This window comes from Danio rerio, chromosome 22 (assembly GCF_049306965.1).
Source record: "Danio rerio strain Tuebingen ecotype United States chromosome 22, GRCz12tu, whole genome shotgun sequence".
NCBI classification, from domain to species: Eukaryota; Metazoa; Chordata; class Actinopteri; order Cypriniformes; family Danionidae; genus Danio; species Danio rerio.
The window spans coordinates 20,239,994-20,255,847 of record NC_133197.1 but is presented as its reverse complement, the minus strand read 5'-3'; the positions used below and the strand labels follow the sequence as shown (position 1 = coordinate 20,255,847).

General features: G+C 36.9%; 1 protein-coding gene across 1 annotated transcript; it reads left to right on the top strand.

Moving 5' to 3' along the window:
- The first annotated feature begins 1,396 nt into the window (after nt 1-1,396).
- Nucleotides 1,397-14,834, top strand: map2k2a (mitogen-activated protein kinase kinase 2a). The gene is given in 11 exon segments (NM_001037391.2): nt 1,397-1,991; nt 2,067-2,277; nt 4,677-4,823; nt 4,895-4,972; nt 7,344-7,395; nt 10,057-10,181; nt 10,377-10,590; nt 10,752-10,816; nt 10,955-11,016; nt 13,204-13,249; nt 13,643-14,834. Coding segments are annotated over 11 exon segments (1,194 nt in total). The 5' UTR covers nt 1,397-1,908; the 3' UTR covers nt 13,754-14,834.
- The last annotated feature ends 1,020 nt before the right edge of the window (nt 14,835-15,854 follow it).

Below are 15,854 nucleotides of genomic sequence, written 5' to 3'. Positions count from 1 at the left end.
TGGAGGAGGTGATTTAGTATGTTAGCCACTCCCATTTGCTAAGTTATACGTTATCTGATCATTTTATTTTTAGATTTCAATTAAACATTAGAAGAGCAAACTGTTTTTTTTTTCTTCTTCTTCTTAATGACCTGCACAGATGAATTGTTCACCACAAAACTGGCAATGTGAGATAACAAAATCATATCGTTAGTTTAGATTTTTTAGGGACTTTAATAATCATCACATCCCAACATGTTTGCAAGACTTCAAATTATTACAATGTGCATTTTGATACGCACTAAAAGACTAAAGCATTCATACACAAAACCTAAATACAATTATAGTATATTTAGTCATAATCGTAAGTATGATACACAATCAGGTTGTTTGTAAATTTTAACTACTTATGTACTGGTAAAACTGTAGATGACAGGGCATGCAGGCCCGTAGTCAGCCTGGTAATAAGAGTGCTTCTTTTTTCTCAAAAAGGGAACCTATTTGCAGTTATTCGCCTCATATTCTATTTAATTAAGAGGTTTAAATATTGTATTTCAAAGATGTTTTAAGCACTTTTTTTGTTTAAATAGCTTGTCAGATGGTCTTTTTGATGTTCCAAAAAACATTTCCTTAAGGATTTTGCAAAAAAAAAAAAACATACTCTCAAATACTAATTTATTACATGATTTATCATTAAGAAAAAAATAGAAATTGTTCATTGTTTAAATATATATATAACACTTTGGTCAGCACATTCAACTTTCCTCAGTTAAAATTTGGCCACTTGATTAAAAAAGTAAACAAATAAAAAAGGATAATAAAGAGCTTCACAATATTTTTAGATTTTTCAATAAAAAATATAAAAAAGTTCAATAAAAAAATACGGATAACAATAGCCTGATTAGCATTAAAATTAACTTATTAACTTTAGTGCTTCACACCTTTCATTTATACTTTTTGTTTCATGAATAAAGTCCAAGATTTAGAATAAAAGTAACTCTATTTAGCAATAATACAGTAGGTCAGCAGTGAAAGATGACCACTTACCTCAGATTGTATGTTTTCTTGCACAGATGAAAAATAATTGTTAGCAGTGGCCTAAACTGATTAGCTGAAGTCAGGACAGTCAACAGAGGATTCCAATTGGAAGCCTTCTTCGATGTGTTATTTTCACAATGTATGATGGAATAGCAGTGGAAATGAGTTTATGTATGGGACAAATTCTGGACCATTGTCGGTAGGGGGGGGGGGGGGGGGGGTCTTTCAAACCACCTAAACGTGCCCTGGCTACGAGCCTCAGGAACGTCAATCCTCGCGTTTCTGACATTGGTTATTGGTTAAAACTTTTTATAACGTATTTTATGCTCACCAGCAGATGTCGTTCTTTCTCATATAATGACTGTTTTTCTCAAATCTCGCGATGACGCAAGTTCTCTGGCGGCAGTTCTCGCGAGATCGAGCAAACGCTTCCTCTTGGTTGGATAGCGGCTTCCTGGCCGGACTTTTTCCCCCTCCTTTTTTCTTGGGGGAAATTTCAACTTCTGTTTTCGCGGCTCCTCCGAGCCAAACTATTTCGGACAGCGTTTCTCGCCCGGTCCTGAGGCTGTGAACGATAGGCCTAACTTGTCTTTTGCCGCCTTTTGTCTGTGGGAGCGCTCGCGAGTCAGAGGCCGTGCCGGAGAGACATTCCAGCGATGCACGCGCTTAAATAAACTGCATTTCCTGCACTTTTACCTCTGAGCCACTCGCTTTTTCATTTGACACTTTAATTTCACCTGGAGCAGCTTTTGAGAGCATGGTTGGGTGTTGAAATTTGGGGCTTGCTAATCTCAGAAACTTCCACTACAAGGGTTTGTGTATCAGTTTGAAGTATTGGATGTCAGTAGAGACAACCTGGTTGCTTTCTTTGAAATTGATAACTTTGCAAGTATGGCACCAAAAAGAAGACCAGTCCCCTTGATTATAACCCCCACTGGAGAGGGACAGTCAACCAACATTGATGCAGCAGCAGAGTAAGTATTTATTTAGCTATATCAGTCCCTTTATGTACCTGCACACGTCTCACCTGGTCGTCTTTTTGTCTTTAGGGCCAACCTGGAGGCCTTGCAGAGGAAGTTAGGTGAGCTGGATTTGGATGAACAGCAGAGGAAGCGCCTCGAAGCTTTCCTCACCCAGAAAGCCCAGGTGGGCGAGCTCAAGGATGAAGATTTCGAACCCATATGTGAACTTGGCGCTGGTAATGGTGGAGTGGTTCATAAAGTCCGTCACAAACCCTCGAGACTGGTTATGGCCAGGAAGGTAAGCGATAAAGGATCTTATGCACCTGCTTAGGGCTAGGCAATTTGGCAAAATTCATATCATGATCAAATCTCATGTTTTGATAACAACATGCATTATAATATACTACAGTTTCTGTAAATCCAATCAGTTAATAGTTTATACACAACATATATTGACCACACTTAAAGAATTATTTCTTTAAAAGATTATACACGTTTGTAAAGTGCTTACTCTTTTATATGTGATCAAATGTTTGAAATAAAATGTAGAAATATTATTAAGATATAAAGCACTTTTCAAAAACTAATGATTACAAGTCCAACATGAGAATAAATAGAGTAAAATAAAATGCCAAATGTAAACCTTGTACTTTCAAGATTGCAAATTTTTTTAAAGATGCTGTTATTCATGTTTCTGTCAACATTTTCATAATGGCATGTTAGATTGAGCTCGTATAAATTATTTAATAAAAAGTGTCACCGGCTAGGGCTGTGCGATTAAATTGAATCGCAATTTTAAATGTTGAGATCAGTTAACTGCAAGTAGGCATGGGGCGATAACTGTTTTTAAGGTATACCGCGGTTTAAGTTTTTAAAACCGCCAACATTTTCTGCTATACCGTTCCTAAGGTATGTGTACGTTTTTTTTTTGTTTGTTTTGTTAAACATTTTTTAGGACAACAATGCTGCTTATATTGTAATGAAATCTGTGTTTTTGAAACTAATAAAGGCAGCAGAAGTCGATGATTCATTGTAATCATTTAGCCTAACATGTTTACAGCTGGGCGTCGCAGTGGCGCAGTAGGTAGTGTTGTCGCCTCACAGCAAGAACGTTGTCGGGTCGCTGATTCAGCCTCGGCTGGGTTAGTTGGCGTTTCTGTGTGGACTTTGCATGTTCGCCCTGCGTTCGCGTGGGTTTCCTCCGGGTGCTCTGGTTTCCCCCCACAGTCCAAAGACATGCGGTACAGGTGAATTGGGTAGGCTAAATTATTTGTGTGTGTGTGTGTGGATGTTTCCCAGAGATGGGTTGCGGCTGGAAGGGCATCCGCTGTGTAAAAACGTGCTGGATAAGATGGCAGTTCATTCCGCTGTGGTGACCCCTGATTAATAAAGGGACTAAGCTGAAAAGAAAATTAATAAGTGATTGGTTACTGCTCCGAAACATTTTAAAAGCTACTCAAAATAAAATAAATTGTCTTCAAAGGGTAAAAAAGTTTTTGTTTTTTACCCAAACATTTAAAATGAATATATTTTAGAGTGATAATCGTAATATCATAAAAAATGTGAAACTGTGATATTTTTATACAAGATTATTATACCGTCAGAATCCTACATGCCTACAACATGCCTAATCGCAAGAGGCTGCAATATGAAATGTATATGTATTATTTAATTTCATCTACACAGAGCAAATGCATGATTGCTGGCTGTGTGTTACAGTCTTACTAGCCAATTGAGTGAGCACAATTTCATTCTGCCCAATCAGAATTGTGCAACCAAACTATGCCGACAATAAAAGAAAGAAAACAAACAGGAAAGCGCTGACAAGTGGAAAAATGGCGTCTGCTGTTTCAAAAGCAGTAATAGACAAAATAATATCAAAAAACAACAGCAATTGTAATATGGGAATATTTTAGTTTCAAAGTCACAGACACAGACAGTAGCAATACATGTAGCAATCTATGTAGCAATAGAGTTTTATATATATATATATATATATATATATATATATATATAATATATATATATATATATATATATATATATATATATATATATATATATATATATACAAATATATATATATATATAGATAGATAGATAGATAGATAGATAGATAGATAGATAGATAGATAGATAGATAGATAGATATGAATATAGATAGATAGATAGATAGATAGATAGATAGATAGATAGATAGATAGATAGATAGATAGATATGTACATCTTGTCATAATGTACAGCCCTACTCCAGGGTATTTTAACAGATGTATTTTTTTTACCAATACTTTACATTTTTTACCAATGGGGTTTAATTATATTCTTTTTAATAACCAGGGTTCATACGGTCCTGGACAACCTGGAAAAGTCATGAAATTTTGAAAGCCTTCTCCAGGCCTGGAAAAGTCTTGGAAAAACAAATAAATCCAAAATGTTTTGGAAAAGTCAAGAAAATGTGTTTAATGTGTTTAAATGTGAATTATCGAACAATAACATTTGTTTTAACAGTTTTTTTAATGTTTTATCTGGGCCCTTAGAAAAGCATTTAACCTCTTGTAAGTCTGAAATTTCATTTATAATAGCCTTTAAAAAAGTCTTAAATTCGACTCTTGGAAACCTTTGGAAACCTTGCACTCCTGCTTGTATCATTTGGTGTGATATTCTTATCATTGGCTGAACTTTTTGTGTTTTCCCCAGCTTATACACTTGGAAATCAAACCAGCCATCAGGAACCAGATTATTCGAGAGCTGCAGGTTCTACACGAGTGTAACTCACCGTACATTGTAGGGTTTTACGGCGCCTTCTACAGTGATGGAGAAATCAGCATCTGTATGGAGCACATGGTGAGGCCGATGGTCTTGTGTGTGGTTTGTAGCAAGAGCGTTACAGCACTTTGACATGTGTTTGTCCACAGGATGGAGGCTCTTTGGATCAAGTGCTCAAAGAAGCCAGAAGAATCCCTGAGGAAATTTTGGGCAAAGTTAGCATAGCTGTAAGTATTGCGGTTCTCCTTAGAGACTGATAAATCTACTATACAATGATACGCTGATAACTGATACAAGAATATCCAGATGTGTAGTAAGGTCTAGGGCTGTGCGATTTGGGGAAAATATCAAACTGTTTCGTTTTTTTGACAGATATTGCGATTTTGATTTGCGATTTAATTTTATAGTCAAGATTCAGCTCAGTAATCTGTGTCGTAGCTTCTTTCTGCTAAAATGCAGTGAGTGTTAGTTAAAAAAGAAAAAAAAAATTAACTTGAACACTTATTCAAATTTGTTTTTAAATATTCAGAAATTGAACTAATTTTTTCTCTAGAGCAAACTGTAAAGCCAAATAAAACGATGTTACTTTTCTGTAAACATGTTCAACTCAAATTAGGAGATATTGTAGCTTATCATACAAACAAAAATAATATATAAAAATATATGGAACACTCAGTAAACTAACATGGCTGGCAAGAGGCAAATTAAAAAGTTCTGATTGGGTAGAATGAAAGTGTAAAAAATTGTGATTCGATTTTAAATAAATTGCACAGCCCAAGTAAGATCAACTATTTATTTTCCTGTGGTTATTACATTTTAAATCCTTTGAATAATTTAGGAATGCACATTTCTGTTGTATTTTTCCTCAAAGTATATATTTTTTTTAATTACAGTATGTTCCATAAATATGCCCCCTTTGAACAAAGCTACTGATACATTTGACTAATACTAAAAGCAAGGTTGGCTGCTTATATTAGCTTGTTGGCTTTAATTTGTAGGGTTAGATTTAGTATTTGAGTGCAGGGCTGCTTGATATTGGGAAAATCTGATATTGCAGTGTTTATTTTTTCTGCGATAAATATTGCAATAAGAATCTCTCATTTAAATTAATATATTCTCTATTGGATGCTTTACATTATTATATTTGTGCATATACATTAGTTTAGTCATTACTGAAGCCAAATCTGGAGCTAATCTAACAAAATAACTTGCAATAATGGTTCAAAAATTAGTAGCCCAAATTGATATGTTAGGGAAAAATATTAAATAAAATTTTCAAAAATCAACAGAAGCAAAAAAAAAACATAAAATTCTGTTGAAATGTTGTAGTTTATCATTTGTTTAGCAATATTTTACATGAATTTATAATATATTATATTTTCATTTTTACAGATATTCTGTGACTAAAATATTATTTAAATAAATATATCTGTTTAATTAATCTGTTTTTTCTAAATGCATTAATATATATTACCCATATTCACTGAGAAATGGATAAAAATATTTCAAAATGGGGTGTACGCATATATGCTGAGCACTGTATTGTTCAGCCCAATTTGAGATTATGTAATTTGTTTCTGTCTATCAGTCAATATTAAAGGTATTGAACAATACTCAATAATAATATCAAAACTCTTAACTATAACTGTTCACAATGTATCTTTTCCATGTTATTTGCTATTTGTAAAATTGTGCATAAAAGAAAATAACTATTATAAGTGCACTTTTCATTGAAAAACTGCTAAATTAAATATTTATTAAATCCCATTATTTTAGTTTTCTGTAAAGACATTATTTTGATGTGATGCTTCAAATGTAGTTGTATCGTTTAAAATTGATTGATTTAATTGAAATGTTTTTTATTTGTAAAATATAATTGGTAATATTAGGCATTTGTTGTTAATTGGCCACATTGAGTATAAAATAAAATAATCTCCGTATTCTGCATAATTACCACTTGCTTAAATGTAGTTTTATAATACCACCTTGCCGTTTTTAACTTTCGTTAACTCTGCTTATAGTATTTGCATATGTAAAGTAAATGCTTATTGTCAGTGCGCATGTAATACTATCAGGCTACTGTGAAACGGCTCTAATAATATATAAACCAGGAAGTAGAGAGGACAACCTGCTCTTCTTGTTCTTGGCTAAAAGCTGAACCCAAAAGATGGTACGTAGACTCCATCGTAACATGTCTGCCAGTATTACACATAGACCACAATATAATAAAGCTGTGAACACACCCATCGATGTGCAAACTCCCTTTTAAGTCAGAGTCAGCAAAACATGCAGGTTTTTCAACACTCGTTTAGCCATTTTCTGCCAAATGAATAGGGTCAAACTAGCGTTTCGCTTTTAATCCTGACAAAGTACAAACACTTGGGCATGAAGACCAAACAAAGGTGCTGAGATCTGTTTATGCATGCGTCCATAATGTTTATTGAATGTGCATTTCATCTTTTGGTAATTAGAAAGCAGAAGTTGTTTTGTAAAGACCAGACCATATAGCGCATGCTGTAAATTCAGGAAGCCAGATACCACACTAGCCGTTGACAGATAAACTTCATTGATGATATCTATAACGCTCTCGCTCCACAGGTACTCAGAGGTTTGGCGTATCTTCGGGAGAAGCACCAAATAATGCACAGAGGTACGCACAAAGCAACATTCCTTACTAATATCTTAGGAAACGTACATGTACATACACGCGCTGGAGGGCGGCAGGAAGTAGCCCCCTAATGCAGCCATTGAAATTGCATAAGAAGCTTAAAAATGATTATTATAGAGAGATTAGGCCTCACAAGGTCTTTACTGAAACTAACCAGAGACCTTCATCTCTGCAGTAATTGTTAACCTGAGATTAAACAACACTGTCATTAAAGAAGTTATGTGTTCCAGTTTACATGTGAAACAACCGTCTTCTACTGTTATTTTTTTAAATATAACATTAATTATTGAATTAAATATTATCAAAACATTAGGTATTCTTTTTCTAAAAAATATTAAAGGGGTTAACCCAACATACATTTTTTTGTCTTCTGAATTATTGAATTAATATGAATTACTTCTTTTGAACACATTAGTTTAAAAAAATTTTGGAAACCAGTAGCTAATGAAAACCTTATTTCCTACCTACAGGGGAAGTCAATAGTAACCAGTTCAAATCTTGCAAAAAGTAAAATATTTTTTGTTTTTAATGTTATAAATTACACTCAAAAATTTTGAAACAAATGGCGGTTGAGTAAAGCCTTGTTTACACTGAGTGATACGGTACGGTACGGTTCGGTATAGGTCACCTTTATCTGGCTTGTGTCTCCACTGCTAAAGGGTACCTATGGTGTTGTGTACAACAAAGTTGCAGTCAACGTCATTCTCGCTTGAACTTTTTATTAAATGCTTTATATACATAAAAACTTGTGTATAAATTGATGTTCATTTCTAACCTTTCTATGAACAGGATTTGATTATAGTTGCAGATTAATGATAATGTAAAGCCTAATGTAACGTCTGCAATTTATATAAAATAAAACATTTTTGAACGCATACAGAGACTTACAGTCTCTGAAATGTTAAATTTCAAATAAAATATAACTAAAACTTACATTTAGTTCTAATTTGGGTTGATAAATGATATAAAACTGATACAGTCAGTACAAACCTCTCATCTTTATTGCATACCAGTACATGTAACGTCAACATCTTGTTAAAGTAAGTTCGTCATTCCAAGTTCATAATAGTCTGAAAAGGTGATGATAATTAATAAACATGGCAGTTTGTTCATCTTTTATGTTGCTGAAAGAATCATCTGCTCCTTTGTTCGAGCTTGTTTGTTTGTTTGTTTCTTTTGCACTTCTCTCTTGCGTTAGTCTATTTATGAAAAGATCAGCTGTTGGAAGCTCTTCAATAATCAAGTCCACATTATTATTATGAGAGCAAGAAGTTTGTTATTTTAAATATAGATGCGTGGCAAGCACACACAAGCTCTTTGGAGAAAGTGAAACCACTTGTGCTTTAGACAGCCTCGTAAATAACAACAGGACACACGCAGAGTCTTCTCTTCTTGGATTTGTAGCAGTTCATCAAGACCAAGACAAGGTTTGAGCTCTGGTCGACCATGGCTCGTTATTATATGTATATATTATTACTGTGAAATGTCTCGGCTGTGTATTTAAAAATGACGCTTCCTTTGTTGTCATTCTTCTGGCTTGTGCATGCACTAGTGACGTTTCTCTGTGAACCAAAAGCATTCAGTTGCGCGTCTACCTCTGCCTTTTGGTATCCTTTTGTAAAGGACAGGGTACCCAAAAAGTGGTTCGCTTTTTGGTACCTTTTGACAGTGGAAACGGACATAGAAGCGTACCAACTCTTACTGCACCACTCAGTGGAAACAAGCCATAAATTAAGACAAATTTCTCATTTGAATGATCTATCTCTTTAGCTAAAACTAAAGAGTGAAAAGGCATCAGTTGCATTCATGAATGCTTTTAATATTCATGTGTAATGTGCTTCTAGTTTTAACGACCAGATTATTCAGGAATGTGTCCAAAATTGTAAAGATCAACTGGGTTTTGGTTTTGTATAACAGCATTTTCATTAGCTTTATGATGCTTATGTTTTCTTTTCACATTCTGTTTATTAATTGGTCACATTTTCAATCTCTGTTGCTAATGTGCCAACTTCTACAATATACTTTTCATTCCAAATAGATCACCATTAGCCATGGAGTATCTTTAGCGTCTTCAAGTGTGGCACAGCCAGCATTTCAACAATAATACTATGTCTGGAAATGCAAAGTATCAGTTTCTCAGTCATGTCTGTGAGGGTCTAGAGGAGCCACGCTGGGTTTGAAGGGTTAGACAGGGAGGGTCAGACCTATAGTTGTGCTGTTGTGGCAGAGAGCGCTCGGCTGCTCGCGAGGAGCTGTCGAGGAGCCCAGCCGGTAATTACAGCCTCTCGGATGTGATTACATGGCAGCCGCACCCTGCAACCCCCTCCCTTCTTTTTCCTCTCCCACTCTCACCCCTCTGTCCACTCCCAGTGGGTGTTAGGGCTGAAGAAGGGCCCGTCATGTACAGAATTGTTGCAAATGTGCACTGTTATTTGCTCGTTTTGCCCTGTGTTTAAAACGAGGGAGTTGGAAAGTGACATGTTTCTCTGTCCTTACTGCTGCAACAGTTTTGTCAGAGCTAGCTTTGCAGTATTCAGAACACTGGAGAAAGGGCGATGAAAAGCCAGGTGGTGCCGCTGGGATTTGGACCCCAGCCTTTCATCTTACTTGGTCTCTCTCTCTCTTTCTCTCTGGTTCTTCCAGACGTTAAGCCCTCCAACATCCTGGTGAACTCGCGCGGTGAGATCAAACTGTGCGACTTTGGTGTGAGTGGCCAGCTCATCGACTCTATGGCCAACTCCTTCGTTGGAACACGGTCGTACATGTCGGTGAGTCACCCTCCCACTTCCCTCCCCAACCCCCAGCCCTTCTTGTTCCAAGGCCTGAGCCAGTGCCCAGGATTCTTCCATGTGGAGAGGAGGATCTCGCTGCCAGGTTTTAGCCCACTCCTCCTGGCCACCTGCAGGGTGCGGCGCCCCACCCTAGTAGAGCCTTGACTTGCTCTTTGCTCTCTGCCTTGACAGCCGGAGAGACTCCAGGGCACGCACTACTCGGTTCAGTCGGATGTGTGGAGCATGGGCCTATCACTGGTTGAGCTTGCTATTGGACGCTACCCCATCCCCCCTCCCGATGCTAAGGAACTGGAGGCCATATTTGGCCGGCCAGTGCTGGATGCAGGTGGGGCAGAAGGTCACAGCATGTCTCCAAGACCCAGGCCTCCAGGACGACCAGTTAGTGGTAAGACATCTAATTTTGTGTGGTAGACCTACTGATACATATTATATAAGTGTCAAGATCCAATAGTTAACATTGTTTAAAATGCATTTGATTATATTTTTCCTCCATATTCTACGTAATATGCGTGTTTTAGCCGAGCCTTGCGAATTGTTTTCCCCCAGGACACGGAATGGACAGCAGGCCAGCAATGGCTATATTTGAGCTACTGGACTACATTGTCAATGAGGTCAGAGGATTTGCTTAGCATGCAACTTACTTCCTTTGTGCTTATTTTTGCCTTTTATAGTATTTCTGCATTTCATGTAGCAGTTTCACTTCAATATCACCCCCTTTCTCTGCTCCCCACCTGTCTTTGCATCTGCAGCCTCCACCCAAGCTCCCCCATGGCGTCTTCACCACAGACTTTGAGGAGTTTGTGACAAAATGGTAAGATCCCGTGTCATATATTTGAATGTTTTACAGTGCAATGTACAAAAACTAATTTGTTTTCAGAATTGAAAGAACAGTGGCAGTGTTGGCACGTATGCATGTTGGCTACATTAAACCTTAAAGTAAAGGGCTATTCAGTTTAGTTCCTGAAAGGCCCAATTTTTTGCACACTTTAACTTCATCATGCACACACAATTTTGGTTATTTTAAATTACTTGTTTAGCTGGCGCATATTTAATTTGGATTAGATCTAAACCATAGGTCTCAAAGTCAATTGCTGGAGGGCCGCAGCTCTACACAGTGTTGCTCCTACCCTGATCAAACACTGACCTCACAAAACGGATGAGGCTTTTATACTTGACTTGTTCGCCGTTATACTTATCGTTATACGATATACTTGAAAACGACAGGGGGCAGTCTAAAGAAACCCACCATAAAATCAGAAGGATAAACAAAGAAGTAGGAAGTTTCCAGAACTACGTCATGTAATTAATATTATTGAAAATTTTTTAACTTTGTTATTTTTATCTTTTTTTTAAGTTATTATAAAGATTTTTATAAACATTCATATCTTGGACAGTTCTACTTTTTTTAAAAAATGTATTAAAATATTAATATAAACAGAACACAGGTTGCTCTACAAATATATTTTTTATTTTGGAAAGAATAAACCATCACTAATAAAGCCTTGAAAGACGGCATCAGTATATTGTGTTTCTTTTCGGCTTAGTCCCTTTATTTATCTGGGGTTGCCACAGCGGAATGAACTGCCAACTTATCCAGCACGTTTTTGCGCTGTAGATACCCTTCCAGCCGCAACCCATCACAAGGAAACATCCATTCACATTCATTCACACACATACAATACAGACAATTTAGCCCTCCCAATTCACCTGTATCGTATGTCTTTGGACTTGTGGGTGAAACCAGAGCACCCAGAGGAAACCCACGCTAACGCAGGGAGACGCAAACTCCACACAGAAATACCAACTGACCCAGCCGAGGCTCAAACCAGCGACCTTCTTGCTGGGAGGCGACAGTGCTACCTATATTGTAAACTGATGGGTTCAAATATTCTTTTCCAGTTATCAAAGAAATAATTCATGTAACTGTTAAATTAAAACCTATGAATGGCCTGGGTCTCCACCTTTGCCATTGCCTTTTGTTTTGGTTTTAACAAACTTATCCTTTGTTTTTCTAAACTTTTTAACAAAAACTTTTTTCCTTTCTAGCCAATAAATATTGTTTATCTGGTTCTTCCTATGATTATGAATGGTCGTACCCATTTCAAACAAAATATCTTCAAAATGATTCATATTCAACTCAAATCAAATTCGGAGCCACGCGAACTGTAAAATGCGTCTTAAACAATTTCATGCACTCCGCCGGCCAAAATCATGTCACGTGCACCAAAAGCAAACCTCTGCAAACACGCGTCACATTCGCCGCACACACTTTAGCGTGTATTGAGTATAAACCAGGCTTTATGCCTCTATCACACTAGCAGCAAATTTGTAGCTGCCTGTCGCTCTGGGTGGTGACCTGCTGCAAACGCAGGTATGTGTAGGCCTACAGCTCGGAGAATACAACCGGCCTCTGAGAGGGGATCATATGAGCTCTACTGGTACTCCTATTGGCTGTCGCTCAACAAAGTCGCTCATTATTTGCATAACGTTGAAGGATTCTCAACTTTGTGGTGTCGAGCCAATGGTTGATATTTGGCTTGTGTGGCCGGAAGAGACCGAAAGTCGCTCCCTCTCCGTTAAAATAAACGGTCGCTTGACGATTTGCCGCTGTGTGAATGAAGCTTTAACAGTGTAACTGGACTATAAAAAACAAATGTTGTATCTTGATTAGAAAAGGTGTATTGAAACGTGCAATTCTGTGCTCAGAAGGCAAAAAGAGACAAAACAAGGAGTCTTATTTCTAAGCCAAACCCTAACTTAACATTTCTGGTCAATGTTTTTGATTAGATTTTTTTTTATTTGTTGTTGAAATAAGTGATTATTTATTTGTTTATTTTTTGTGTGTGTGTGTGTGTGTGTGTGTGTGTGTGTGTGTGTGTGTGTGTGTGTGTGTGTGTGTGTGTGTGTGTGTGTGTGTGTGTGTGTGTGTGTGTGTGTGTGTGTGTGTGTGTGTGTGTGTGTGTGTGTGTGTGTGTGTGTGTGTGTGTGTGTTTTACAGCCTCATAAAGAACCCTGCTGACAGAGCTGACCTCAAGATGCTAATGGTAAGTACATTTCCTTTAGGGGTATTTGTAAAACGACTTGAAAAGATAGTAAAATAAAAGTTTCTTATGGCAAAAATAACATTGTACGACAATGCAAGCTCATTTTTGTGATCGTAAAAATAACAAGTAATGCACGTTTGTCAATTTTTGGCTGCGTTGGTTGAGCAATTAGCTCTAGTTATGACTTGAATAAGAAATATTCCCCCTTCACCTCCCAATCAGTCCTGTAATGCCTGTAGGTTAACAACAGCAACATCATGATGCAATCTACAAGTTCATGCATCACTGCATTTGTGATCAGAATCAAACCAGCATATATTTCAAATAAAGCACATTCACTATTTGAAGTCAGAATCTGCTGATGATGAAATTAACCGTGCTCTTCATTTACAGGGTCACACGTTCATCAAGCGGGCTGAGGTTGAGGAGGTGGATTTTGCTGGATGGTTGTGTAAAACCATGGGCCTTCACCAGCCTAGCACACCCACTCATAGCGCTGAATGAATGCTGGCTCATACCGTTGCCACCCATGCCATCCTCCACTCTACTTCTGTCCTCTTTGCTCTCACAGGCCTGTATGCTTGTAAGCCTCCGACACACCGCTGTGCACTCTTTTGCCGTTCTCTGCTTGCTCTTCCCTTCCGCTACAGTGCGTTCTGGGGGCATTGTTTTATAGGAGCCTCTGTTGTTGGAACACTTGGTCATTTGAACGAATATGGAGATTTATAGTCACTTAAGTGAAGTGGCTGTATTTTTAACGACCAGCTTATTCAGGAATGTGTCCAAAATGGTTAAGATCAACTGGGTTTTGGTTTTGTATAACAGCATTTTCATTAGCTTTATGATGCTTTTCTTTTCACCGTCTGTTTATTAATTAATCACAATCACAATCTCTGTTGCTAATGTGCCATTCGTTGGCAATTAGCATTACACTGTGTTAAGATGTATAGCCTGGTTCAATGGCAAGCATTTCATTATGAATCAACTGCCGTTTAAAACAAGATAAAAGAATGAGAGAAAACCAAAGAGGGCTACTATGGATTATACACTATGGTTGGTTTATTACTTATTATAAGGCGATTATTATAAATGCAGGATGGCCAAATCCCCAATTTATCAAGCACATGTGTACAAGTTTTTAATTTGTGCATTGCATGGCCAGTCACACCAACAAATGGCCATGCCGTGAGTTTGCACACATTACCACATATTAAAAAAAGCTATATTAAAGTTCCTGTATCAGATGCCCTTAGTTCTGCTGTGCCTGTTAAAAAGATCTCTTTTAGTATTCATATCTGGTTTGAACACCATTTGATCCCCTTAACATTGGCCCTTAAAAATGTTTCATCGCATCTTTCTCAAGTATAGTTTAAATCATGCTTGACTCATTTTTGCGACCAGCGCTTGAACGGTTTTCTTAGAACGTGCTTTATTGAAATAATCTGTAGAAAAGTATATTTGGGTAAAATTATTGTTTGTAATTTATGCTTTAATGTCTTTGATTTAAGTTTGAGTACAACCAGAGTTGCACAGTGCTTTTTCCATGGACTCTATGAATTTGAACACATCCAAATGACTCCAACTAAGACCACAACAGGTACACTCATGGTTTGAACTTTAGTGGTATATAAAGTGCAAAGTAATGTCTCAGGCCACCATGTACAGTGCTATGCAGATCCAATGAACCTCAGCAGATATTACCGTATTAGTGGGTCTTATAAATACACGGGTGTTACAGATGGGCATTGTGAAGTGTGGCTAAAGCCCACTTGTTCTGAATAGCTTTGTGTTTCTTTTTTTTCTTCTCTGTAGTACTTTTCAGTAACATTGAAACTGTATTACACACTGGCATTCAGCTCTGACCAAGTGAATGCATTGCCACACTTGCGTGTATAAAATAAAATATGTACAGTACAAACGGTACTGTTTTTCAGTCTTAAAAATAGCATTTTTTTTTTGTTTTGTTTTTTTGACTACTTTCGAGAAGAGGATCTAAGTCATTTTATTACCATATGGAATGTGTTGAATACAGTTCTAATATAAAAATAAAACTTATTTGTGAATGATTACTTCTGTAGTTGTGGTCAGTCTCGTCAATTTCAATCTATTATTCAGTCTATTAAAAAACAAAAAATAATAGGGGCACATATAGTATGTAGCCAGATGAACAGATAATAATGGAAGAAATGGGACAACTTATTAGAAGACATTTTTTTAATTGTATTTTTTATATGTATTATTTAACAATCTTAATTAAATTAAGCTAGTGTCAATACATACACAATTTGCATGACAATGTAGTTTGTATATTGTACGATTTTGACTCGTCGACAGGTTTTGAAAAATCGCTGACAAATGCCTGAAATCACAGGCAAAGCGGTTCTCGTTCATGTGAGTAATCACACAGTGTGAACAATCAAAAATGCAATCTGAGAGATTCACCGATGAATCGCCGACACCCGTGAGATATTTGGCATGCTTAATGTCAGGGTCTCTCGGCGATTCAAATCATGCTGTGTCAAATGTTTTCTGATTGAAAATAACATCAGCAATCCCCTACAGGCAATAAGAGAGTTAAAAGTGCTTTTTTCGGTCTATTTGGACC